Source organism: Annulohypoxylon truncatum (assembly GCF_022578515.1).
Source record: "Annulohypoxylon truncatum strain CBS 140777 unplaced genomic scaffold F4807scaffold_12, whole genome shotgun sequence".
In the NCBI taxonomy this organism is placed as follows: domain Eukaryota; kingdom Fungi; phylum Ascomycota; class Sordariomycetes; order Xylariales; family Hypoxylaceae; genus Annulohypoxylon; species Annulohypoxylon truncatum.
Window position 1 is genome coordinate 237,894 of NW_025953798.1, and position 26,978 is coordinate 264,871.

At 45.9% G+C, this 26,978-nt stretch overlaps 7 protein-coding genes across 7 annotated transcripts; 2 read left to right on the plus strand and 5 right to left on the minus strand.

The window, feature by feature from the left end:
- Positions 1-1,315: 1,315 nt before the first annotated feature.
- F4807DRAFT_466960 (uncharacterized protein) lies at positions 1,316-2,672 on the minus strand (the record flags this gene model as incomplete). Its single annotated transcript, XM_048002432.1, has 3 exons — positions 1,316-2,349; positions 2,415-2,518; positions 2,599-2,672. 3 exons carry the CDS (start codon positions 2,670-2,672, stop codon positions 1,316-1,318), a joined length of 1,212 nt encoding a protein of 403 aa, XP_047855099.1.
- Positions 2,673-7,255: 4,583 nt separating this feature from the next.
- Positions 7,256-8,417, minus strand: F4807DRAFT_466961 (uncharacterized protein; the record flags this gene model as incomplete). The annotated part of the gene is made up of 3 exons (XM_048002433.1): positions 8,124-8,417; positions 7,992-8,044; positions 7,256-7,880 (listed from the first exon to the last, which is right to left on the minus strand). The coding sequence occupies exons 1-3, from the start codon at positions 8,193-8,195 to the stop codon at positions 7,256-7,258; spliced, it is 750 nt and encodes a 249-aa protein (XP_047855100.1). The 5' UTR covers positions 8,196-8,417.
- Positions 8,418-9,995: 1,578 nt separating this feature from the next.
- On the minus strand, positions 9,996-10,485 carry F4807DRAFT_459422 (uncharacterized protein; the record flags this gene model as incomplete). Its single annotated transcript, XM_048001358.1, has 2 exons — positions 9,996-10,289; positions 10,339-10,485. The coding sequence occupies 2 exons, from the start codon at positions 10,483-10,485 to the stop codon at positions 9,996-9,998; spliced, it is 441 nt and encodes a 146-aa protein (XP_047855101.1).
- A 2,024-nt stretch (positions 10,486-12,509) lies between these two features.
- On the minus strand, positions 12,510-13,840 carry F4807DRAFT_459423 (NADP-dependent alcohol dehydrogenase C; the record flags this gene model as incomplete). Its single annotated transcript, XM_048001359.1, has 4 exons — positions 12,510-12,762; positions 12,832-13,480; positions 13,531-13,655; positions 13,770-13,840. The coding sequence occupies 4 exons, from the start codon at positions 13,838-13,840 to the stop codon at positions 12,510-12,512; spliced, it is 1,098 nt and encodes a 365-aa protein (XP_047855102.1).
- Positions 13,841-17,602: 3,762 nt separating this feature from the next.
- On the minus strand, positions 17,603-19,123 carry F4807DRAFT_52751 (uncharacterized protein). Its single transcript, XM_048003161.1, has 2 exons — positions 18,520-19,123; positions 17,603-18,454 (listed from the first exon to the last, which is right to left on the minus strand). The coding sequence occupies exons 1-2, from the start codon at positions 18,592-18,594 to the stop codon at positions 17,744-17,746; spliced, it is 786 nt and encodes a 261-aa protein (XP_047855103.1). The 5' UTR covers positions 18,595-19,123; the 3' UTR covers positions 17,603-17,743.
- Positions 19,124-20,816: 1,693 nt separating this feature from the next.
- On the plus strand, positions 20,817-22,589 carry F4807DRAFT_421936 (uncharacterized protein). The gene is made up of 3 exons (XM_047997621.1): positions 20,817-21,451; positions 21,795-22,208; positions 22,269-22,589. The coding sequence occupies exons 1-3, from the start codon at positions 21,300-21,302 to the stop codon at positions 22,285-22,287; spliced, it is 585 nt and encodes a 194-aa protein (XP_047855104.1). The 5' UTR covers positions 20,817-21,299; the 3' UTR covers positions 22,288-22,589.
- Positions 22,590-25,609: 3,020 nt separating this feature from the next.
- Positions 25,610-26,899, plus strand: F4807DRAFT_421939 (glycoside hydrolase family 28 protein). The gene has a single exon (XM_047997622.1). It carries the CDS (start codon positions 25,737-25,739, stop codon positions 26,826-26,828), a length of 1,092 nt encoding a protein of 363 aa, XP_047855105.1. The 5' UTR covers positions 25,610-25,736; the 3' UTR covers positions 26,829-26,899.
- The last annotated feature ends 79 nt before the right edge of the window (positions 26,900-26,978 follow it).

The following is a 26,978-nucleotide window of genomic DNA, read 5'->3' on the forward strand; positions in this document are numbered from 1 at the left end:
TCTATCCTACTCTGTCAGCCACGGAATGTAACCTTCACCGAGCCTTTTCATAACCTGCCTCTATGATTTGTGATATAAGCTAGTATCCCTTTTTGGCTTGGGTCCCAATCACCTCCATGCGTGGATAGCTCAGCGAGGTTAGACCGATGGGCTACACAAGTGGAACAGCATCGTCGCGTATGTCGAGAAGGCGTACGGGGAAGGATAGTTGTACGTGACCTCGAGATTGTGTAGGTTTCTTGTTTTGAAGCCAAAGAAGAGGAATCTTATCGCTTTCTTGAGGATACTTTACACCGCGGCCACCGTGGGGAGCGACAGAGGATGTCGGGAGACCCTTTGCTGATTGCTGTGAGATTGATCTTGTCCATTATTATTGGGAGCAAAGCAATACACGAGTATTGTGTCGACATGGCGCTCGTCGCAGAGTTGTTATTGGGTTCTGAGTCGTTGCAATTGCAGATGTTCTCAAGGAAGGCGAGAGAAAATGACGGCGAGTCCGCCGTCCGTCTTGCTTATAATCAGCACGTACTATGTCGGGTACTTCTAGGGAGTGAGTAAAATCAGCTTTTTTGTGGGAAATCAGATAGACGTCATGGAAAACATGTTAGGCACTCTACTTGACCATATTATAGCTTTTGGGACGTCTTGCAGGGCGAGTTCGCGTATAGGAATGCCAGAGGAGGCAAATTGTACTCGGTATGACGGGAGTATTGTGTCGAGAGTCATGCGTGAAGATTAAAAAAAATTTCATACGGATCAGCGCTACGAATAAACGGCCCACAGAGATGTCGCGGTGCCTAACTTTAGTGTTTATAAGCACTGACACAGAACGACTAATAAAATTGAGCCTCTACGGGGTGTATGTAGGCATGAGCGGTCCATAGAGGCGATACTGAAGGCATGACGCTATGATACTGGGGCGTATCGTAGGTAACACCCTCTTACTAGTATAGATTGAGGTTGGTGGAAGACACGACGGAGCCTTAGAGATGGCAGTTAGATCACACATGTCACGCAATAGCAAGCATTTCATATCATGGGGGAATAACAGTTTCATTATGGGGAGTGGAGTGTATCTTAATGGTTACAGCCTTGGTGGCTAGTAACATTCGCCTGTGCCCGACTACTGTCTTAAACAGCCCTTGCCTATCCCGATGACCTCCTTCTGGTTATACCATTGACGACCGTAGGCAAATAAAGAAAAAACAAAGGAAAAAGAAGTTCAGGAACAGAGACGCCTATGCGCCATAGTGGTGTCCGTTATGCTGCAATGGAAAACGACACCACATCAATGATCCTTACTAGAGAGGCCAGCTTAGTGGCCGGACTTGCGGAAGCCCTTGAAGAGACCCTTGAAGAAGGACTTGATGGACTTCTTCTGGGTATGACCATTCTGAAGGCCAGACATACCACTGTGGTTGGCGAGAGCGGCGCTGCGGGCCTGGATAACGGCGATGATCGGGTTAAGAGCCGACTGGAGAACCTGGGGAAGCATCTCATCAAGTGCCTGCTGTACCATCTGAGGCAACATGTTGACGATAGTCTGGAGCAGACCAAGCTGGGTGTTCAGAGAGACGACATTGCCGTTAGTCGAGTTAAGAAGAGTGCCCATGGCGTTGAGGTTGTTGCCCAGAGAATGAACGTGGCCGTCGATAGCGTTGACATGCTGGCCGATAGCGTTCAGGTGCATGATCTGACCATCAACACGGTTGATCTGGCCATCCATCTGCTCGACGCGTTCACCCAAGTTCTCACTAAGAGCGTGATCAATCATTCCGAAGACGTCCTCAAGAACTGCTTCGACATTGACACCATCAACATTGTGAGTACGTTGATCAGCCATCTGGTTGATGGCAGTACGAATGCTCTTGAGCATCTCAATCATGTTCTGACCTGCGAGTCGAGCAGCTTCATCGCCCTTGTCCTTCTTGATCGCATGAGTAACCGCGTGCTGAACAATGCCGTAGATACGAGACTCAGTACCCACACCTTCCATCAAGTTGTTAACAAGAGTCTTGACGCGCTGTTCCTCGGTGAGATCGGCAGTGGTCTTATCACGTGCTCGAATCTCCTGAGCAATGCGAACGTGAAGCTCGACGACGTTAGGCATACGGTTCCACTCCTCAGGAGGTGCTGTACCACGAGCTTCATTGAGCTCAGCAAGACGACCAAAGTCCTCAACAACTGCACGGATATCATGATCGCTAGCAGTAGTACGAGGGAAACGACGCTCGGCACGAGCGGCGGCGAGCTGAGTGCCCATCATGGCAAGCTCATCGAAGGTGTAAGAAACGCGGACACCATCCATGTCAATAATAGCGGAACCACTCTGAGGCTGGTTGTTGATACCTAGTGGCGAAATGTTAGCATTTTTTCATCGACTCAAGATTTATTGAATTGAGGGTGTTACTTACGGCTCTCCATTGCCTCCCGAAGGGGAGAGCCACTCTGCAATCCAATTGCAGAGTCAGGAATGGCATTGTTGGTCATCAGAGCGCGTTGGATGACCGCCACTCGCCTAATAATTGAAGTTAGTCGATGTCTTCACGAATAACTATAGAGAGGATATGAGAAGGGAAGAGAGGGAAAGAAACTTACCCATAGCCGTTAGGGCTAGTGGAGGGCACTGCCGCAGCAGAGGTAGAGACGTAGTTATTCATCTCGTCGACCATGAGACGAGATCCTAGATGAATGCGTTAGTGAATGTTGATTGATGATTATTGGTGGTAATGGAAATGGATAATACTTGATGATGGGTGAAGGTAGAGTGATGGTTAAAAAAAATCACAGTGGAAGATGACGGTGTAAAATAATAGTTGAGAGTGACGGTAGATAGTAGTGTGGAAAAGTTGACGAAAATTATTGGGAGTTGATGCGAGGTGATAGGAAAAGATTAAAAGTTGATGGTGGTTGGTGGGGTGTGTTGTGTTTTGGTTGAGGTGTAAAAAATTGAAGGTAGAGAAAATCATGTACGGGAGATGACTCGTAGATGATGAATGATAGGTACAGGTGAAGGATGCAGAGTGCAGGTGAAGATGCGGATAAATGGGAACGGTGGATTTTTTTTCTACCAGTGTGTGGTGTCGGGAAAATAATTATTTGCAAATACTTACAAGTTGAGAAGATGATTGGTGTTGTTTCTAATGAAGATGACGGTTAGGAAAATGTGAAGTGGTGATGATGATTATACGCGATGTGTTGATGAGTGTTGGTGAAACGAGATGGGATGTTTGGTTGTGAGAAGAAAAGTTGGTTGAGTGAGAAAAAAAGTTGGGTGTGCGGAAAAAGAAGTTGAAGGTGGGAGGAAAAAAAGAAGTGAAGTCTGGAGGAAAAGAAATTGGTATGTAGAAAAAAAAATGTGGGTGGTGTTGTGGTGTTGTGCGGACGGTGATATTTAGCAGGGTGGGTGACGAATTTTGTTGGACTTACTTTTGGTCTTTGGAGGTGATGAGGTCTTGACCCGATGAGATGATCAATTAAAAGAAGAAGAATACTCGCCAACGGGATTACAAGCCGTTGGGAGAGATTGGATGATGGTAAAGTAAACGCGCGATGATATGATAGAGTGTATGTCGCAGGATCAGTGCTGTTGGCGTTCTGAAGATTGTGTTCGTTGTTGTAAGATGAAGGAAGAAGAGGTCGCAACAAGTTGGACCAAGAGTTCCAAGTAACAGTTGGCTTGGGAAGTAGAAAAAAGGAGGGGAGAATTGGGCGGATAGAGTCTGGTGTTATATAGGTTTTGGTGTGGCAGTAAATTTGGGCGGTAGGTGACGAACGGTCCTAAGATGCCACTTGGGCCACCCAGTTAATTCAGCTACTCGGGTACAGTATGCCCCCTACAGTCCCTGGAATCTTGACTATCGGCCAATAGAAAAAATGGCACAGGCTTCATCTACTAGTGGTATACTGTAGATGCCACTAGATCTCAAGATATTTTGACCAATGTCGCGTGATCTTGCAAGCATTGTCCAGGTGTCTTCCTTAGCTGAGGATAGCACGACAAGTGCAGACGGATCTTGCAGCTGCAGATTAATGATCTGATCTGGAATTTACTGGTTTCCATCCAGCCACTTCTCAATCTACGTCTTATTCTTACTGTGATTAGTTTAGTGCTCAGAACACACCGGGTTCTCTAGGAATAATTGGCCCTTCAGGACGAATCCAAATTAATACTGTTTAATAGTACGGTTTTTTTAGCCGTTGAATGCTCAAAATGACTTGATATTTTTTGTTCTCGTGTATGTATGATTTATGATGACCTTCTTTTCCTGGCTTCAGTCCAAAGTACAGTCCCCGAATGGACCATTTCCCCCATCTTCAGATACTATCACTGTGAATCTTATTGGGTGAGTATCCTCCACCTAATTGACGTACTGTGACACTAATATCTTCAACTTACTTACCTACGGGTGGTTGAAGGATCTTACTGTAATCGTTCCACTCAGTTGGTAAGATGATTTTCGAAAGAAGAATGAATAAATAGGAATTTACACATATCAAAGACGTCCGATCTCACTCTGGATATTAAATAGGCCGACGAAGTGCCCAAGCTCAGTATCTAGAGCTAGTTAGCCACTCGAGCAATCGCTCGACTGTGTGAAATGGGTAATGTGTAACTGGAAGAAATGCGGCTCAATGAAAGGACGTCGAAATTAGCGCAGATCCCACCGCGAAGGTTTGCAGATCATACCCCAACCCCGGCTAATCTGTGCGCCACATGGCTTGCAGAACCCCACATCCCGTCTAGACCGATCTCTTGGCATCAAAATCTGGGAAGATTTAGGAAGAATTGACCTTTTAACTGTAGGTACTACGTAAGGTAATTCAATTCAAATCGAAATAAAAGTTGGCCAGTGCACAATTGAGCAATTCTGCGCCACTCAATTCGGTTATTCAGCAACTGGCAGGACCTGTGCAGGGCGACAATTTCACTGTTCCACATCATGCGGGTGGGGCAGTGGCATGGATCGCTAGTGTGAGGAAAGAGCAGGATCCGTACAGTAAACGGTCAATCAACGGCCGTAAAAGTTTCGCGACATGAGATGAAAGTGCGATTCTGATGCAATGTCCAATAGGGTGCCAGTAATTTCTCCCATGATCAACTAAATAGAGCTCAGTCCACTTTTTTAAAAAGTCAATATGCTTACATTGGTCATGCTGCCATCGCGTCTTTGTTACTACCCAGTGCTTAATGGATGCTATGAAAATCTGTTTAGGGGATCGAATGCTGGTAAATTTAAACAGTTTTTCCTCATCGGCTGGTGGTATCGGCAGATGTTGCCGGGATACCATTTTACGGGTCCTTTTTGCAAATCAACTCCTAGGTATTCGCATAGGTACTCCGGGAAATTTCCTCTAGTTCTAATAGCTAAGATTAGAATTATGCGAATATATGCTATGATGTATTGGTACATATCTACAAAATTGACGTAATACCGATATGAAACTGTAAATGGATGTACGAATCCATTCCAGAATCAAAACGGTAGAATTATTGCAGACAGAAGAATCGTTCATGTGCTGCGACGTCATTCTTCACGATCTCTATTAGTTTTGAACATTTTTCGGATCCGAAATTTATGATATACTGCCTATGTAGTTGAGTTCGCCCGATCAGATTGAGGTTTTCCCATTTTGTTTACGCATTGGATCTATATTTCAATACAAAAGTTCGCGTCGACAGATCGAAGTTAAGCAGTCTCATAAACATTAATAAATAATAGATGATATTCTATCTTAAATGCTAGGATCCATGTAACCGCAAAGTATGTTTATCGACCTCGAGATAATATTCATCACCTCCTAGATACCTAATTCTTATTCGAATTACCATGCTTACTATCATTTCTCCTATTTGATAAGACAATCAAGTAGTCCAGCTAGTTGACTGGAAGAATTAGGATCATGAGCAACTTGGCTGTAGAAATTCATCCTCAATATAAAGGCGAAGCTTTCGTTAGGTCCCTCGAGCATTGTAGTTATCATAAGTCAGTCATGGTGGAACCTAATCGAATGTTGACTGGAATCTTTTGGATGCTTGGTCTCGATAATCTATTAAAGTCTACCCGGCTTAACGTGGATATGCTCTTTAAATTAAGTGTTGATGCCACCTCCAACTATATTCATACTACCCGGGCCAGGTATTAGAACCGCGTAATAACTAGTATTAAAAAAAAACAGAGGAATGCGGATGTTCTATGTAAACGACAACATCTCCTACTCAAAATGGTGGAAGCCCTTGAGAGCTCAATAGAAAACATTCTTCATATCAAGGAAGGGGTCCCACCATCATCCCTTATTCCCACTAGTATCCCCTATTACCGTTCAGGGTGGCGAGTATCTAGGCCGCTTCGCATGTAGGCCCCTGGCAGTATTCCCTGTTGTCATGCCAAAGATAAATTCATATAGTCTACATTTCCCTCGATGTGTTAGAATAGGGGCAAAATACTAGGACGGGTGTAGAGATTATCCAGATACTAGCATCGGTTGTCCAGAGCGAGGGAGGAGAACACATCAGATAGGGAGTTGAGAAGGGGCTCAAGTCATATGTAAATCCTAAACGTCGTAAAGAGAATATTGAATATGCTTAAGACACAGATGCATAGGATACACGCCCAGAAAAGGCGATGGATTAACCGAGAGAACCAAATTCTTACTACCTCATGACCTCAACTCGAAACCCATTGCAAATCTGCTCGAAGAATTATATTGCAGATCAAGCAAATTCGAGACGGCATCTAAGGCTACGGCATAAAGTCCCAGGTGATACAGAAGCCAATGCCGTAAATCGCAGGTATAAAATGTCACAAACGTCATGGCGTTAAGCTTGAGCAATTGAGAAAGTATCCGGCTAAGTCTACGGGTTACTCTACACTCTGCTCTCAAGGAAGATGTTCTGGCGGGTCTGATCGGCACTGATGAGCAATGCAATCACAGTAAGGAAGGAATAGTAGTTCGTTGTGATGAGACTTGATTCAGACTTATAGTCTGCCCCCTATGTGCCAAGCAAGTCGCGAATTATGGCAACTAAATGAATGTCCTGCTCGCGAGAGCCCTAATTATACCATGTAAGGCAAAAGCAAATCCTCCCAGTATTTATTCCTAGCTTTCATATGTACCCTGGATTAATCATCTGTCCACACAGTATTAGCGAAGATGTAGACACCAGCTCAACCTGTTAAAATGACATACCACGAGATGAGAGAAATGATGATTTTCACGTGGTCTCTCAAAATCCCAAAGGAAAACATGCTTGCTAAAGATAGTTGTGTGTCTCGTGGTGTGGGTAAATCCATGTGCTAGGTGGAAATCCATAGGGGTGAGAATTATGCGGAGACGACATCCTCGCCGTCGCCGTCGGAGTGGGAAACTGTTGAGGGAAACCGACGTTAGCAGCGTAATCAAATGAATGGATCCCCGGAATCATTGGAGCAGGCGAATGCGAGTGCGAATGCGAATGATGGTGACCGCCGCCGTAGACGGGGACATTACCATCATCACGCTTCTCCGTGGCGCAGATGACTAGGACTTCATCGTCATCCTCGTCGTTCTGTGCGTTGGTTGAAGGTGACGAGCTCGCCTGACCAACAGATGCTATTCCGTTGATAGATGTAGCACCGAGCGCGATAGTAGTCGCGCTGCCGCCATTCTCCTGCTCCGCTTTCACGGCGATTGAATCTTCGGTTTTGACTTCACCTTTGATCTCCTTCTTCACCGGTTCATCGACGTCTCCGGCATCTTCGTCAACCGCGGCAAGCTTGCGCTTCTTGCTGGGTGTGGCGCGAGTCTTTACTCCCTCCTTAGAGTCCTTGGACTCCTTCTTGACGCTGCTAGCGGAGCCGATTCCATGGGCCTTCATGAGGCGCTCGTATCTCTTGGCGCTAAGGGAAAAGTTAGCGTCAAGATCATCATATTGACATTGGGTATGAATGTATTTGCTCCGTGGATGGATAAGATGGTGGTAAAAAAGAAAGCAAGGGAAAAATACGTACGCGGCACCCTTGGTGATGATGGAAAGCTCCTTGGCGACCTCGTTAAAGTCGACCTAATTCGATTAGCAAAAGTTGTCATAAATTTACCCAGGGCGTATTGGCATGGTTGATGGTGCCAAAAGCAGTACTTACCTTGCCAGCAGTCGAGTGCTTGATGCAGGCGATGAGGAACTTGAACTGAGAATCGGTGTCTAGTGGAGCCATCTTGATGATACTTGATGGTGGTGAATAATTAAATTGTGTAGATAGATAGGTTGCAGAAAGATGTGATGAATGGAGGAATGGATTTGTCAAATTGATGTTGGGTGAATGAATTTTTGGAAAGTGGATGGACGTAGGGAAAAGTGTTTAAATGCCAGAGTGCAGGTCTATCGATGAGAAGTCGGGTGTCTCTCCGGTCGAGGTCAATCGTAGTTTCTGTTTTCTCCAACGGTACACGCCTTCCGGCCGCGATCGACGACTGCTGGAACTAAGGCAGGTCGGTTCCCCGAAGCACATTACACTTCGGAAGTTAGGGCAGGAAGCAACTGGAGTGGGGGTGGCGGTCGGTCAATCGTCTGGACTTGCAGGTGGCTTGCAGGTTACAACTGCTATTGCTTCTTAGAACGTCGTAGATATGGACGCGCCAAGGGATTCCATGGACAGTTGATGTCAGGAGCACCGGCTAAAATATGATAATCCTTTTACTCTACTATAGCTATGTGTCAGAAACTTGCCTTTGAATGTCGTGAATAATCTTAGATGGGACTTTGAAGGGTAGCTACAAAGATGGGAGGAGGGAGCAGCTTTAATCTTTTATTCAATACCATATACCCCATTAAAGATCTGAATATTATCTTCTATGGTGGCCTTTGTTTCCATCACAAGACTTCGCTCTATGTGCATGATATCATCGGTATGCATTTACTGGTGGCCAATAAGAGAAGAAGCTGACAGCCTCTCGAGCTAGGGTCAGATACCCACAGGAGAGGTTGTCGTAATTACGAAGAGAGAGCAGGGGCTGATCCGAGTCTCGATCATAGTTGCCGCGATGACTCCGTCGTTACTTACCAGTTGATTATTTCAAATATATAGTTGCTGGGCCGAGGAACTTACGAGAGGAATGCGTAGACGTGTCTTATTAGACCTAAACTAGATCGAGGCTTCTTTGCAATGTGAATGGAAAGCACAATGGAAATCTGTATAGTACAGTATAGATCCCTAAGGTAAAAGGCAATGCATGGTTATCGCCTTCCACTGACGACTCCTTGTGTCAGAAATTATAGGCAGCCAGTTGTCATTAAATTTTTCCCCTTAGATCTCAGCGTCGGCCTAGTGATTGTAGCTTTAGGCGAGCGAGAGTCAATCGAAGCTTAGGACTACTTGGACAAAGCGTAATTATAAATCTCAAGAGGTATCTTATAAGCATAAGGATTGGATAAAAGAAAGCTCACACTATACTTGTCGACATGTGAAGATTAGTCCGTCTATCTGACGTAGATTTATTGACTCCTTGGACCAAAATAGGAGAAGAGCAGATGTACTTCGGTAAGGAGGAAAGACATACGTTACTCTCTTTAAACATGACACTCCTAAATGGGACAGTTCCTGTCTACAGTGTCGTCAACAGTATCAAGCCCTAAGTATCTTGCGTTGCCATCCGCTCTAGGATTGCGCACGCCTCGAGGGATATGTCAACTACCTGTAGACTGTTAGTACATATATAATAGGTGAAGACTCCCCTCAAAGTACGTAGACCTTGTTTTCAACTCCACCAATTACTGCAGTCACAAGGGGGTATCAAGGTCAGAACTTAGATTGTTGGTGAGATAGTATGTAGCATTAAGTACTACCTAAGTCTGAGAAAACAAGGCAGAGGGACTTCATAAGGATAACATCGACCTAGATAGAAGAAAGCCTTCCACAAAGTTGCCATACCCCCAAGTTCCGGGGCTCATATGATAGATCAGATCATGTGTCCCCTTAGATGATAGATCTGTACTCTGTCATCCATCCATGGTCCACCTAGTTCTCGTCATCAGAAACAGCCTCCTTCTTAATGGAGCCGTTCTTGCCCCGGCGACGATCTCCTTTGATGGTTTTCTCCTTCTCATCATCCTGGGATCCGCCCTTGGTGATGCTCTTCTTCTCGTCGTCATCATCACCGTAGTCGAAACCCGCGGCTTGCTTCTTGGCGCGACCCTTTCGAGAAGCCTTGGCCTTGGTGGCCTTGCGGACGCCAGCCTTCGAGGGAGAGGTGGAAGAACTGGTTGCGGGCTGGCCAACTGCGTACTTGCGACGAATCTGTCCAAAGCGGTCCTTGAAACAATTAGCTATATATCGTCTATATATAATGGAAGTGACAAACCTTGGCGACACTAGCGTCCTTGTATCCCATCTCCTTGGAGAACTCTTCCCAATCCATGTCGATGCCCTTGGGAAGGTACTTGAACATCGTAGTAAAGAACTTTTGCTCGGCAGAGCTGGCGTTGGCGTTGTCCATCTTGGCTGCCATTGTTGCTGACTTTGTGTCCTTACTTGGAAATAAATGACAGTCACGAATGTGATTACTATGGTAGATCGAATTGTTAGTCGCGAGAAAGTAGGAAAATTGACGAAGTGACAGTGGTTACATAGGCTTTTATGAGATTAAAGTAGTTCGTAGTGCGTATCTACTATATCCTCGTAACTAAAGTAGGGTGATTCGATATGAAGGGGAGAGCTATGGTATAAGGGTATGGACGTAGACATCTGTCTATGATGAAATGATGGTAATAGTATGAACAGGATGAGAAGAATGAGAACCTCGACTAGGCATTGGGCAGACTTTTTGAAATGAAAGCAAGTGGCAGGAAATATACTTACATCAGAGACTGAAGTGTAAAATCAGACTAAATGAAGCCAGGAAACCGATATGTTGTTTGCCGGTCAATGATCGCAGAAGATGTTGATCTTAGACGTGGGGCGCGACGAATTAGGCGAGATACTACCTTAAGACTAGTAAGGTAGAGAGTCAAGGTTTGTATGGATATTATGGTGATGAGTAGAAGTCAAGAATTCCTACAACCATGAGGGAAGTATGGGTATAGCTGGGGGAAGTTCCGGGGGTGGAGGTCAGTTGTATTATGGGGAAAGAGAAGGGAGGACCAGATGTTCGATTCGAAATTACGAAAATGGAATCTAATCAACAGGCAAGAATGTCTCGAGTTTCCGCCCTCAATAAGAGCAGTTGCTACACCAACTATTGTAGGTCCCGTAGCATAAGCCGTTGCCCGGTAATAGTAACCAGGGAATAATACAATGCTATCGTATAACAGCGAAGACTGCGTCAACAACAGGAAACAGTACAGGATACCGCGCGGCAACCACAGAAACCATACACAGCTTAGTGCTCGAATAAAGTTGGTAAATGAGTGACATAGAAGGAAAATGGTAGTCTCACCTCCGTCTTGGTTCCAGATCCTTCGTATGGAACTCGTGGCAATTGCATTAGGATAATATTGTAACAGTGAACGATTCGCCAAATTCAAAGACTTGATAATCCATTCCGAATGAACCAGTAACGGTTAATATCAAGCGACTAGGTTAAGAAGAGGCTGTATCTTCCTGTATGTGATCCATCTATTCAACTGTAGATTCGATAAATGGAAACACCTCAGGGTTACTTTTCTTTATCTTTGAATGTGTTCCTGAGGTTGAAAATGCTAACTTCCCAATGTGTTTTAGCTTCAATTCTCCTATATAGCACCCTTTCACAGGACCGCCATTGTAAGACAGTGTTGGAATATCATAGTAACACCTACGGAAAGTTATCGATGTCTATAGATTATCGTACTTAGGAAGCCCCGTCATCAACATGACATCAGAGCGTGGGAACAGACCCCTAGACAATGTGATTGATTTCAAAGAATGACAGGTGACCCTATGGGTCAACAAATCGAGGCCTTAAATAGAAAAAGCAGACTAAGGAGATCTCTCCGGGATCCAATAGGGTCATTCGCTTATTGTCAACGCAGCCCTATCACAGTATCACTTCCAAATGAAGTAAAGCGTTAGTGATCTATATCCCGGTTCATAAATCAGGTCGAGAAGTAGGTCTAAAAGCAAATGAAAGTGATCGACGCAGTGTTTCTGCATTAGTTCGGTACAAGGCAAGAGTGTAGCATTTTGGTAGTGCCTACCTAGTCAGCGCAGTGCCAGATAATAAAGATTGTCTTCGTAAATAATGGTAATAAGCCTAGGTACTTAATGGGGTGACTATGCTTAGTCATACTAGATAGCTGAAATTTGAAATGCATTCCTTCTTTCTACCTATACTGTGTACTATGGATATCAGAATATGAATAATTTTCTTTGCGCTGTCAACACCAAATGCAGGAAATAAGATATTGGGAAAATGGTTCTGAATCTTCAACCCGCGCCATGTTGGAAGGGCATGCAACCACCGCCTGGCCAAACGATCCTTGATCGCCTGTTGCCAACCACATTTATAAGGCATATTATATGGGCAGTCAAGTACTTCCATCCTTCATATACTCTCTAATGCTTGCCAAAGTTCTCATTTACGAGAACATACCTGTAACGTGCCTTTCCTTCTTCGAAGTCAACAATAGCTTGGTTGGCTTCCTTCAAGGGTCGCTCTACGACCCAAGATTTGATGTTTTTCTTTGCTGCAAGCTCCAGCATCTCCCTGATATCCCGCGGCGAGCCAGTGTGACTGCCTGCGATCTTGGTACCACTCGGAATCAATACGAAAGCACTGACAGGAGGTAGAATGCCTCCATCAGGGGCACTTTATGTCGTGTTAGTTGAATTTGAACTCATATTCCTTCATAGGGAAGTATAATGGAAGTCAACTTACCCGACTTGGACCAAAGTTCCCTTCGTTCTTAGGAGAGACATATAGCCATTCAATGGCATCTTCTCGCTGGATACGGTGCAGATGATGATGTCCAGGGTCCGCGAGTGCTTGGCAACCCAGTCCTTGTCTTCGTCTGTGGCAATGTACTCATCAGCACCAAGCTTCAGCGCATCTTCTCTCTTGTCGGCCTTTCTCGAGATGCCAACAACCCTATCAGCGCCCATGGCTTTGGCAAAGAGGATGCCATAATGACCCAGTCCACCAACGCCGACAATTCCCACATTCTTGCCCGGTCCGCACCCATTTTCTTTTAGAGGGGAATACACTGTAATGCCAGCGCACATCATCGGAGCAACATTCGCTGAATCGAGTCCTTCTGGAATGCGGAAAACGAAATTGCCATTAGTACGGTTGTAATCGGCGTAGCCACCGTAACTCTTCCCTTCGCCGTTAGGGTAGATTGAACCATATGTGTTTATCAGCTCATTGTGACAGTAAGACTCGAAGCCGTTGCTACAGTCTGGGCAAGTGCTCTGCAGGCATGTTCGTGCTTGGGCACCCACACCGACGCGGTCACCAACTTTGATGTGCTTGACGTTCTCTCCCACACGTATGGCTTTACCGACAATTTCATGTCCTACAACGCAAGCTATGGAAGTATTAGTACGAGGAGGAAGTAGTAATTGGGGGGGATCATACGGTACGGTGTCGGAAGCCATCCGGACTTCATGACATGAATATCCGAGCCGCAGATACCGCAGTGGGAGATTTCTATGTCTACATCGTCTTCGGTCCATTTCTTAGGCTCATATTCTCCCCATTCCCTAAGTGATGTCTGATATCAATAATTATGTCTCGGGTGATTACTCATCAAAGAGTATAGGTTAAAAATGGACTGGCGACTCTCGAACACAACAGAGGTTACGGGTAACACCTACATCTTTCCATGAACCGCTTCTGGGCTTTTCCCTAACCAGCCCTGGAACTTTGGACTCGCCTGTGCTGCCATTGTGAGGTGTTGAATTGAGTAGGTAACTTGTATGAGAGGATGAGATAATAGTTCTTGATGATATTTCCAAGATTTTAGCAAGTTACGAGACTCTGACGACCGCCCAACCTGGACTTAAATATCGGTCAACAGGTTTTCATGTCTACTACGTAGGCCATTACTGATATGATTACTAAAGACAATTTCTTCGGAGTTCTTGGTATCCGTCTCAACCTGTTGAACTAAAACGCTAGGTGGAGATAGTGGTCCATAGAAGGGACGGGAAAAATACCACTTCTAGAGGACACGCGATCAACTAACCGTTCCCCTACAAGTTCATGCTGCAAGAGGTTACATGCCGAGTCTTTAGTCGGAATGTTCCACTATCTAGTTCGCCTCTCCACATTATATATACCGGCGTCTACATCTCGATAGATGCTAGTAGATCTGGCTTATTTAGAGCCCGAATGCCATGGAAATCTAGAAGCTAACATCCAAGATTCAACGCCATACGTCACCTATCATCATTCAAACCTAGCTTCATTAATCAATAGCAATTCTTCATGAAGACTGTCAAAATGGGAGTCAGTCAACGAAGAGATTTGCAAATTCGAATAATTCGTCAATTGCGAAACACTAAACATCGATCAGGCCATCTGGAAGCCGACTAGAACAGGTGGTATTGAACTCCATTGCCCCTGTATCCACTGAAAATTTGTCCGTTAGCCCACCAAGCCGGGAACATTTCCCTATCAGCAGTAGCCTACTACTTAGAATGACGTTGCTTTACGTTGACAGTCCACATTGCCACTATATCTGATGAATCTATGGATCATTAATCATGAAAACCCGGATATTTTCCCACGTCATGTCCAATTGAGCGGTAAGCAATTACTGATGAAACGTCGGCGATAACCAGCATACATATCTCCACGCAGAAATACAAGGGTTAAATAACATCTTCAGGCTCATTTTATGGGTGGTTTTTTACGTAATACAATTCTGTGCCGTATCAAGTTGTCCGACTCATCCTATTGGTCAATTGCATTGAGTGTCGTTGAAATATCTAATTGCGATTATCTAAGGCACCTTCATCAATGCTTTTGCTTACGTATGGCATCAAAATGAAGTTGCCATATATTTCGCGGTTTTGCGACGAGAAAAGCTTGAGATGTTAGTGAGTGAATAGGGGTACCCCCTATGTCCTAACCTAATGTGTCTTCGAATGGAATGTATAGATATAACAATTATCAGGTTAAGTAGAGCAATCAACAAGTAGGCTAGTGCTTCGAGACATCAATATGTAAAAAATAAGCTGTTTTCATTCAATTCAAATAGTTGGGAGGTATGAGGTAGCTTCAGGGGAAAATGTCAAATATTGCCTCTACTTCCAACAGGTTATCACCATCAACCTAACTGATAGATAGGATAGGGGTACGGCCTTTTCTACCATCCATCCCATACCACTACATGTGTCAGTCAATACTTATTAATTATGTATATATGCGAGCATTTCACAACAATAAGGGGTGGTGACACAAGTATGGTTACACAATTTTCTTGGGATATGAACTGGGCAGTCGTAATGGGTCAGTTAACTGCTTAATAGGGGGCAAAAATAGAAGTGCAACGCATCATAAGACCTAGGGCCTCATGTTCAATGTGAACCCAAGTTCCAGTTCACCCCCCAGTACAATTATTCTAGAGTAAAAGACCGTTCCTGGAAGGAACTTGCCCCAATTGGATAGTCACCAGATTATCACAACTCATGGCGGAGTAGCCAATGTTGAAGAGATCTAGAAGAAAACGTATGCAGGAGTGTCACCTGGGTAGAGGTGTAGATCAAAAGAGAAGATTCTCGTTCACTGCAATACAAACAGGCCACATAGCCCAGCTTGAAAATGGTCACGACCATTATTTCACCTTACTATCCCTGGTCTTATCCATGTTAGCTGGCCCAACAAGTCCAGCAGAGTCTGTGAATCCGAAGTTCCAGGCAGCTACTAACTATTCACTCGCATACCTAGAGTATACGCGTACGTCTATCGCCCCTAAGAAGACAAAATGCAACTTCGGTAGCTTGTAATGTTCACCGGGGAGCTTCCGAGGTAGCATTTGATGACGGCTGAATTCAAAGGTCTTCGAAGAGTGAAGAGTGACTCTGGACGTACTGTATACATACAATCCCTGGACTCACTCTAAGATATCCAGGGGGGCGGCCAGAACTGCAGGCCAACGATAGAAGTTAAGGGTCTCGACTGTGTACTTCTCCGCTCAAATGTCGACGAACATTCCCTCCACGTTTGAAGTCACGATATCGGAAGCAGAGGGCCGATGAGGTAACAATAGGGAGATGCTTCCTGCATGATCCGGAGTAACGATGTAAGATCGGCGAGATTCTTTGGCAGAGGGGTAGGTCACTGAAAAGGGTCATCTGGGCTGCCGGTGGAAAGTTTGTGCAACAACAAACCCCCATTACGAGGTTCACGGTTGATTGCAGCGTTATTCCCACGATCACAGACCGCGCATAACTAAGAATTCTTCAAGTTCTGAGGCTCCTATAGGTCTAGCCTTATCGCCACAAGGTGGGCGGCCGTCCGGGTTGCGTCCCTCACCGACACGTTATATGTTAACCGAAAAGAATTAAAAAAAAAAGCACGGCCTTTTTTTATATATTTTCCACGTAATAGCAGGGTATGATAACGAGGATATTAAATCCCTCATAGGCCTAGACGTTGCGAAGAATAAGCACTAATGAAGCCACTTAAGTTATAACGAAGGCACGGCGTTAACTAATTTCAGCCGTCGTGTCGGGTGACTACGCCTATATGCGCGTGTCAATGCGTGGGGAAAAGGGGGGAGAGTCCTACGCTCCTCGAATACTCCAATAAGCTAGCCGCTGACGTCGTGGTGGGGTGGGACAAGCCCTACGATCCCAGATCTAACGATCCAATATGCTTAATCGTGGTCGTCAGGGTTACATGCAGCCGTTCCTCCCGTTTCGTGTACCGGGATCTTGGGTCCGGTCCGGACGGGAATATACACTAGCCCACTTTTGCAGCCATCCGGAGCAACTGTGCAAAAAGAAGAGTGAATGCCCCTTTCCAATATGGAAGTATGGCTAGAGAATTACGACAAGGGTATACGTTATCGATACTATTTTGGCCATGTCAATGATATTCAATGGCTTGAGCGCGCGGGGGTTTGTGATAGTGGAGGCCGAAGAGGGCCAAAAGTGACCTGTCAGTATTTCAAGATACTATGGCGAGACCCCTTAACAATCCTAGCAGAAAATACCCTAGGTAAATGGGTCGAGGAATTGTCCTAGGTGTCCTTCAACTCCAAAGAATCCTTGTAGTACTCGCGGCTGATGCAATTACCCTTCCCTACCCCTGTCCACCTGTATACAACAAACCTGAGGCCTGTCGTGTTTCTAGAACCGCCAGTCTTTAGCCCAAACCACTCCGTTCCGTCAGCAACCTCAGATAGAATGTTTTCCACACGAACATTCAAAACACGGCGCTGTAGTGATCACACAATGTATTCAGACAGCACTAGCTTCAATATACTCCGACCTAATGGGTTTGATCCAAGTGTCTATGGTATTTCCTCCTGGCAACCAGAATCCAAGTACGCCGTGTGAGACGCCGATGTCGTTTTACCAAGTGACAGGACCGAGTTCAACCATGTAGAGTCACAGATACACGTTTGGAATAAACCACATTTTCATACCCCAAACGCCTGAATTTTGACATCAGTGAAATTGGAAAGACGAGCTCATAACACGTTTCCAACCCCAAAAAATACATTGCACACTCAAGATCCTATTAGAAACCAACTTATTCCCTTGGTCATAATTCGTGAGGTCATGTAGACCAATAGCGAGGACCAATTGCCTCGCCCACTCATATCTTCAGCCCGTCATTAAAAGTCGTCCCAAGATGCCTCACGTTTCACGTCCACCCAATCCTCGTTAGGCTCAATTGGCTGGCTCGGAAGCCCTAGATGAACTTGCGGATGAGGATGCATCTGAGGGTGTTCGCAAGGTCCAGCTCCGTATTCGTCAAATGGGTAGGTTGGTGAGTAGGCAGCAAATGATGGAACGCTCGGCCACATCGGATCGTTGTGGTCAGGGCATGGCGACGCACGGTAATCGAAAGAGCTATGAGCAGTGATCATATCGCTGTTAGGGCTGGACATGAGGCTCGGCGAAGGGGAAAATAAGTCAACATCGCTACACGGTGTAAGAAGTCGAGGCTGGATGACACCAGACGTATGATGCATAGGAGGCGGCATTGAACCAGGTCCTGGAGTGAGGCGTGGAGTGAGGCGACTCTCAAAGCTAGGATATGGAGACTCCTGCTTGATTCTCGGGGGAGGTGTCTCAATTGAGTCATGAAGCTCAGGAGAATCTGGAGCGGGCTCCGATTTGACACTCTCGTCTTTCCTTGATCTCGGTTCCTTCTTCGACTTGGAAACACGAGATTTCGGCTGACCTGTTCGATTTCGTCGGGTCGGCTCAAGGCCTAGCATAGCAGATCGGAAGCGCGAATATCTCATCCGAGCAGCGTGGCCATTGGTGATCTTCTTGCCTTCGCCCAAGACTGGATCGTGGGCGACTTTAGTCCAATCGATCTAGATCATACGTTAGCCGCTTCTCGAGAAATGCGACATACATCGCAAAGGTGGGTCCAACTCACGTCCTTGAGGTTCTTCTGCTTCAGAATAGCGAACAGGAATCGAGTCATGGCGTTGTCATTGTTGCTAGCAGTCATGATGGCGGCGTTCTGCTAGGGCAATTGCTTGATGAATAGGGAGAAGATGGGATTCGAATGAGGCGAGCGTTCTCAATAAGAAGTGCACAGCGAAGTGTAAGGCAATTTGGAGACAGCACTCGAATTTAAGAATAGTCTGAACAGGTGGAGTTGAAATGTAATGAGTGAGTCACGGAGTAAGTAGATGTGAAAGTCGGTGAGGGAGGACGAGTGGAATATATGCCAACGCTTCTAGATAAAGCTCCTAACAAGCCTGAGAAGTAAGTTTAGGGATCACATCAAGCCCGTCGATCGAATATGGTGAGCTGAGGTATGACGAGGGGGGTGGGGCTAAACAGTGGCAAGACGAAGCCGTTTGATACCGAGATAATGGAGCCAAAGGAGTCTAAAAGGGTATATTTTTATTGTAAAAGATCAAAGTCTAGGTCGAAAGAGGGAGAGAAATGCATCTAGTTCCGTCCTGCTGGCTATAATGTAGATTAAAAAGGTAAAGATAGTTCGTAACAAGGCAGCTTTTAAGTGCTTGCATGAAAAAAGCACGCTTGTTCACATTGGTATTCTATCATCAACGGATAGATATGGAGGACAGTATGAAAGACACGGTTGCCTAGCAACTCCGGCTCCAACGAGGCGAGCATCATCGACAACTTTGTCTTGGCCAAGGAGGGAGATCAAGGGGTAAGGGAACGAAAAGAGCCAAAAGGGATGGTGGGGTTTACGCGAAAGTGGGATGGTACGCGGCACACACCGCGTAAAGTGGTTTTCCATCCCCCCTGTCAGCCGTTAAGTACTATCGTCTTTTCTTGCCGGGGTCTTGGGGGTCTTGGGGGTCTTGAAAGAGTCGCGGCATCCTGGCTTTGACCAACGTGAGCAAGGACAGGGAAGAGTGATAGTTGAAGCATACAATACTAGGTGCAGCACTCCCATGAAGCCACAGTTACTTAGCAGTCTAAGTAGCTGATATGCATAATGAACAGCAAAAGGATTTTTTGTTGAATCTGGCCTGTATATTGCCTTCACGTTTCGGTTATTAGAAGCCCAACAGAAAAGTTGGTATTCTATTTTGCCTTCACTGAAGGAATTCGTCTGCCAATCAAGCGAGGCAAAAAAAGAGAATGTAACACGAAGCTAGCTTCAGGAACCGATCCCCGAATGGCCAGTTGGTGCCACACTACGAACCAGAAAGTGCCGAAAGAGGTGTGTGAAGTGGATATGGCCCCAGAGATTCGGAGGGGAACCGAGGGGTGGTAAAACGTGTGAGTCACTAACAAATAAATGAGGAGGCTGGGGATCTGAACTGAGTGGACTCGACGACTTGCACATCGAGGCTGTCGCTCCATGTACCTATAGCATGATCCCTCAGTTCTACCTCTAAGCGACTTGTCTTACTTTGCCAATTGGCAATGGTTCCATAATCCTTTAGTGGAAATTGGTCGCATATCTAACAATGCGACATTCAGTCCAGGAACAGCGTGCTCTATTTGGAGGTAGCTGATGACTTTGCAGGCGACTAGCAGCAGGTATGGATAAGGCCTGGTGAGTTGGAAAAGAGGACTGCTGCACTCTGATACATATGTATTTTCGAATACGATAGATTCCGGGGTTGTTCGCTGGCAAACTGGGGGAGATCCCTCCTCTGTTTAGATTGGTTCTGCAAACGAACCAGGCGGTCTCGAGGTATCTAGATGTATTTTGTACTTGTACTTGCTGCAAATAATTTGTTTGCTTTTTTTATTCCTTCGATCGGGTGACGACATGATGCTAAGCTGATTTGGAGTACTTGGTATGATCGGATTGTCCAAGATTAAATACATGCGTAGCTCATGGATATTTGATGTACATACATAAAAAAAAGAAAAATAAGGGGCTGGGGTTGGGGACGCGTTGGAGTCGAAATCGGTGGTACAGTGTGTACAGGGGTCCTCACGCTCAAGTCGCCTTCTCACGTGACGTTTCAGAGTCAATTGCGCTTTTCCATTTCGGGGGTTAAGTGCGTGCATGTACTATCTGATTGAGAAGTACTACGTACCGCTTCCCCTTGAAGAAAAAAAGCAAACGCTCTTTCCCCACAAGTGAATTATGATCATTCTCGGAAGGAACGGAGAGATCCCGTCTTACCATGGCGGGGCAACTGCGTTCCTCGACTGCGCGTGGCGTGATGTGGCAAGCTCGACCTGCGTAACTCTTCGGATAGGTACCTATCTACTTACATACGTGAGAGCGTGTTGCGCTGTTGCGTTGAGATGCGAGTTCACGTGATTCCGGTCCATTAGCTCCAGCTGGCTCTAGGTACCTAGGTAGTCAATCTAGGACAGTCTGGGAAATCTTGAAAGCTACTTAGGTACTTCGCACTTGCCTTGATATTACCGTACCCCGGATCATCTTATGAACCGTGCTCCTGGGTGGGTTTCCATCAGACCAGATCAGACCTAAGAGAAATCAACTAAGCGCCGTGCCGGCAAGGACTCGACCCACCAAAAACCCACTAAGTGCTTCGGACCGCGTAATTCAGGTAGCTCCAATTCAAGCTCCCTGCCCATTCTTCTCAACCTCTCAAAAGCTCCCATCTCTATCAATTTTCGTGATTCGCACGTGCAGAAGCGGCTTATTGTTATAGTCGTTCCCACATCTACTTGTCTAAGTACCATCAGTACCGTCCCTCCAGCTCTAGCCTCGACGGCTCCGAGCTACTCGAACGGTCCAAGATGAACAAGAATTGGAACGACAGAGCTGACAAAGACCTCTTCTTCACCATCCTCTCAGTCAAGAACATCGGTGTAATAAGTGGCGCAGAATGGACTACCATTGGCAACCATATGCGATCCCTCGGCTATGGCTTCACTAACGAAGGTTGCCGGTAAGTAAACCACGCATCTCTTATATTTCAATCTCATATCTTCCTCTGTCTGCGCCATCTCATGATTTCCCTAATTTTCCAATTGACCCTTCTCATCCGAATTATCATTTTTCAACCGAGCCCTCGTCGCGCATCTGACAACATCCTGGGTTATCTGTACATGTCAGATCCCGTTCCAACCCCTCGGATTTACGCCGTTCGTAGGATTCCAGCTCGCCCAATATGATTTTATACATCTCTAGTCCCCTGTAATTGAAGCAAGGTCTTCGTTACGTACATATTTACCTACAATAATATCCCATATCTTCAGTACTGCATGCAGGGACTAACCGACTCAAACTAGTCAACACTTCCAAGGTCTTCGCAGAGCTCAGCATAAAGCCGAGTCAAATGGTGATAGTCAGCGCCGGTCTGACCCTACTGAGAATCCTATCACGCGACGTCCCGGCCCAGGCCGTGGCCGACCCAGAAAACAGCCCCCAGCACCTATTGCCGGCTCAGATCAAGTACACTCCTCAAAGCCATCCAGCGAAGCCCATGAGGCTGACCTAGATGATGATGCCGCACCTATGGATGCGATCCCGGTCGAGGAGACGGACTCCTTGGGTCTAGCGCAAGACGACTCGGCTCTCGATGAAGAACAACCTTCAAAACGACAGCGTCTTGAGAATGACGACCAGACTGATGACGATGCGGCAGTTCTAGCTCTGGCAGCAGATGGATTACCCGGACCTGACGATCATTATGGCCCACCCGAGTAAGTCCCACTTCCTTTTCTACTTAAATAGTCTGACATACTGACACTCAAAATCAATAGGTATTACGGCGAGGCATAGTGATTGCGGCCTTGAATTCTATATGAATTTTCTAATCTTAGAGGTCTGGACGGCAACGATGTGCCAAATTTATTTTCACGCCAAATGCCGGTTCGTTTGAGCTGCGTCGTCGTTTGCCTGAAGCTATTAGAGAACGAGAACTCACGTTTGCTTCTCCTGGGAATATGAGACGAGAACGTCTCCGGGAAGCTTCTGTACAACATCGCAGCATCGCGTTGATCGGTAGTCTGGAGTTTTGAGCGGGCTAGGTATTAATCGGAATAAAAATTCGTGGATAGTCAATCAATCCAATTATCGTAAAATTGAGCTCCTACACTGATTCCTCATATTTGCAACTACCTAGTATACAGCAAGTACTATGGATGTACGATGCCTCCTCGCGGTACTAGAAGAGCATATCCGCCTACTAGGAAAGTAAATACAATGACTCCGAGTGACCTGCCGTCCTGATTTACAGGTACAATGGAAGTCCGGTCGATGTCAAGATCCGATTATTACATACCTATGGAAGGGTTAAACGTCCATAATGTGTTTTGAAGAAAGAAAGAAAAAAAGAGTGTTAAAAGTAATGGTTTCGATGCGAATCGAACCTACGCGGAGACAAAAAGACCGGCGTAGGGTAAGATATGCCTCGCTGCAGAGCACCAACCAATTCCGGCGGACTAGCTCAATGAGCTAATTCTTCGCCTTGGGAAGGGAATCTAGACAGCCTCTCTTAGTGCGCCACTGCTAGTTGCTGGAAGACAAACTTTTAAAAATGCTTATAAGCTTTGTATGTCAGGTGTTAGGTTGGCCATGGCAACTATGAGTCAGTGACTACTTATATAATCAACCCCTGCCTCCTGGTGTGGTATTACCCTAGTTACCTACTATGTACTTATATATACTAGGTAAAGACACGATCTAAAACGCTTTATACCAGAGTAGATAGGCAGTAACCATAGCCCCTATCTACCATGTACACGATAGGAAATGAGTGAGCTTCCTTGCGCAAGGAACTGTTTAATATCTTGTTCCATTGACCAATCACCTAAGAGTACCTATCTTGTAGTAATCTTCTTGTGAAAACCACATACATCTTCCTTATATAGGTACTCAACTACATCACCACCATTCCCGTCGACAGCTTGTGAGTCAAGTATCCAGGTACTTAGTTGACAATTAGACGAACGATCAGGTTCGATTATTTCCTTGATTGACTACGATAATTTTCTATGTCAACATGGACGTCCTTCCATTTCTCAACCTCTACCTACTCCCCCCCCCCCCGAAAGAATTACTCAAAGGCTTCTTAGCACTTACTTATTCTGTGACAAAAATATTCAAAAAATCCTTTTTCGTTTCACCAATTACGTCCCTCGCGTTCATCTTAACAAGATTATACGCTCGACGGCATCCATTATCAATTAATGACAACAATGGCCCAGGAGCCTGGTTTTTACACCGATTTTTTAAAAGCTGCTCTTCAAGTGGGAAAGCTCACGCCACGACAAATTGAGGCCATCGTGGCCCAAATGAACCAATGCGGGCACTCTATCTCTGGAGGAGATTTACTGTATGTTTTCCTTTTCTACTACTCTCAAAAATGCCTACCCTATTATCAAATACAGTCTTTCAATATAGTATATCATCATCAGCTTAAGTAAACCCAGTCAATGATATTTTCCTCTAGAACACGCTACATCTTCAACCCTCTCACGGCGGAAGCGGAACGTCTCCCATACCCTCCGGTCAAGACTAGTAGTATGGCGGCATCGGTGTTGTTTTCCTGTCACAATTCTCACATCAAACCACATGCTCATACAATATATGAATCAAAACAACCTCCTTATCTTTTTCCAATACCGACACCAACAGAAGAAATAACCGAAACGTCATCGGTCATATCGAACTCAACGGATCCGAGACGGCCTAAATTCACCCATGATGTCCCAGCTAACTCTTACTTAGTCAACATTGTGAAAACCTTACATATAGCACTATCCGTGCATCCGAATCGATGAGAAGTAGCACAGAATCTTCTCCAAGAGTCCACCCGACTATTGGACTACTACGTCCAGCCAGCCATGGGCGCACTTCGCGCCATGGCTCCAAGAGACCCAGACCGAAGGGCTCAGGCGAAAATGAGGACTATAGGTCCCCACAAGCAAAGACACGTCCAGAGAAGTAAGCTCATTTTCCATTCCATCCTTTAAATAAAACGATGTAAACGGTGGAACTAACAACTAGAATAGGGGCACATCAGCCGATGCCAAGGACGAGCAGGCGACCACCCCGGAGGATGATGAAGATGTTTAGGTGATTGTGTATCATCCGATTAAAGATGTTGAAGACATGAATTCATCTGAACCTGCTTGAATTGGTTACCTTAGAGTTTGTACTTGTAAGGTTACTGATTCTAAGTACTAAGGGGATGTTATTCACACAGATTCAGAAGAGTCGTCGTCAAAATAAATCAATTTTCGGGACTGTTAACGTCCAGTTCCCATTCTAATCCAATTCTGCAACTGGTATAAAATTCCTTGTGTTGATGTCTGGTAGGACTATCTCGACATTATATATCAGCATGAGAGTAAATCCCTAATCTAACTAATCGAGAAGATGCGCAGTATTAGAGGCCGATCTTCCTAGATCTCTTCAGCGGATCTCAGCGGGAGCTTATGATTAGTGGAGAATACGGGTGGTCCGTCCAGCCCTAGCTTAGCGTTCCGGTCGTTCGGTATCTAATACTATCACGACCCGGCTCATATTAGTCGACCGTCGTCGTCCAGATTAAAATAACATGTCGCATCCACTGACTTTCAAAAAGAACAACGCTTCGAAGAATCCACCGGTGGAAGTTCTCCTTTATGCCAGCCCTGTCGCATATATTTACCTCCAATGATAATTACGGGTATACGCGTTCGTCTTTAGTCTAACCCCTAACGTATCAGATGAAACGACAAGGACAGCCCCGGTGGGCTCACGATGCAACTAGTGATCCACCCAACTACCGTTATAGGAAATCTGCTCCTTGAAAACCCGTGCGATTCAGTCTCTCTAGATGATCTGCTCAGGTGGTGTTAGCTTACTATCCGTGCGGTAACCTCGTCAGCTCTTCGGCGAGGACGCAGTTTTGATCTCCTAATAGTATACCCAGTGCAGATCAGTACCCGCACGAATAAGACTTGCATATTAATTCAGGGGTTCATGAGTACTCCGCAATTACCTTTCAAGACGACGGCTTCGGGGGATCATCGTACCACTAGTTGAAAGAGGTAGGTGGAATGGGTTCTATCATGCTGAAGTATAAGTTGTCGACGACTCCCAGAGCTCTGGTGGTGATACGATGCCTCAGCACCTCAACCAGGGTTCTCTATTTCCTCTCGAGGTTGATCACTCGTTTATATTTGTATATACCTTAGTCATTCAGACATTCGTTCATTCGGCAGAGCCTGTTCTATTCTACAATGCATTCAAATCCGCTTCTCACCCTTAGCTTTGCTACCCTAGCCCTTGCGGCCCCAAGCAAAACCATCAAGCAGCGGGCTAGCTGTACTTTTACTACCACAGACGCACTGTCCTCGGGCAAGAGCTCCTGTACAGACATCGTGCTAGATGGGATCACCGTTCCCGCCGGAGAGACTCTTGACCTGACTAAACTGACCACCGGAACCACCGTCACATTCCAAGGCACCACTTCTTTCGAATACGAGGAATGGGAGGGCCCTCTTATCAGCGTCTCTGGCACTAGCATCACCGTGAAAGGTGCCACTGGCCATGTCATTGACGGCAATGGCTCACAATGGTGGGATGGAGAGGGCAGCAACGGAGGCAAGACCAAGCCGAAGTTCTTCTATGCTCATAGCTTGACCTCTTCGACGATCACCGGTCTCAATGTTAAGAACACGCCGGTCCAAGGCTTCTCCGTCAACGGTGCGAACGATCTCACCCTAGATAGCATCACCATCGATAACTCCGCCGGTGATTCCGCTGGTGGTCACAACACGGATGCCTTTGATGTCGGTTCGTCTGACGGAGTGAAGATTATCAACGCCAACATCAAGAACCAAGACGACTGTCTCGCTATCAACTCGGGCAGCAACATCGAGTTCACCGGAGGCACATGCTCAGGTGGCCACGGACTGAGCATTGGCTCAGTTGGTGGTCGTGACGACAATGATGTTAGCAACGTTATCATCTCCAACTCCAGCATCCTCAACTCGCAGAACGGCGTGCGCATCAAGACAGTGTACGACGCCACTGGTTCCGTTAAGAACGTCACCTACTCAGATATCACTCTGAACAACATCACTAGCTATGGTATTGTCATCGAGCAAGACTATGAGAACGGTAGCCCGACCGGCACTCCTACCACCGGTGTTCCGATCACCGATTTGACTCTAAACGGCGTTACTGGTGCCGTTGCGGCAAGTGCCACGGATGTGTATATTCTCTGCGGTGACGGATCTTGCAGCGACTGGACTTGGACGGACGTGAACGTCACTGGAGGCAAGACAAGCACCAAGTGCTCTAATATCCCCACAGGTGCAACCTGCTAAGCTGGAAATTACATAGCTAGACCGATACATTCCGTAACCTACGATGAAAATAAAACCTCAGATTGAATCAAGCTTCCAAAGTTTTGTTGTCAAAGTGAACAGCCCCCTTATTAACCAATCCTCTTATAAATATACCCTCCTGTCACTTTA

Bases quoted from the DNA above. Each gene is read 5' to 3' on its own strand.
- F4807DRAFT_421936 (XM_047997621.1), top strand. From the start codon at position 21,300: ATGAACAAGAATTGGAACGACAGAGCTGACAAAGACCTCTTCTTCACC. The intron at 21,452-21,794 runs GTAAGTAAACCA...GACTCAAACTAG, and splicing joins TTCACTAACGAAGGTTGCCG to TCAACACTTCCAAGGTCTTC.
- F4807DRAFT_52751 (XM_048003161.1), bottom strand. From the start codon at position 18,594: ATGACTGCTAGCAACAATGACAACGCCATGACTCGATTCCTGTTCGCT. The intron at 18,455-18,519 runs GTGAGTTGGACC...CGTATGATCTAG, and splicing joins AGCAGAAGAACCTCAAGGAC to ATCGATTGGACTAAAGTCGC.
- F4807DRAFT_421939 (XM_047997622.1), top strand. From the start codon at position 25,737: ATGCATTCAAATCCGCTTCTCACCCTTAGCTTTGCTACCCTAGCCCTT.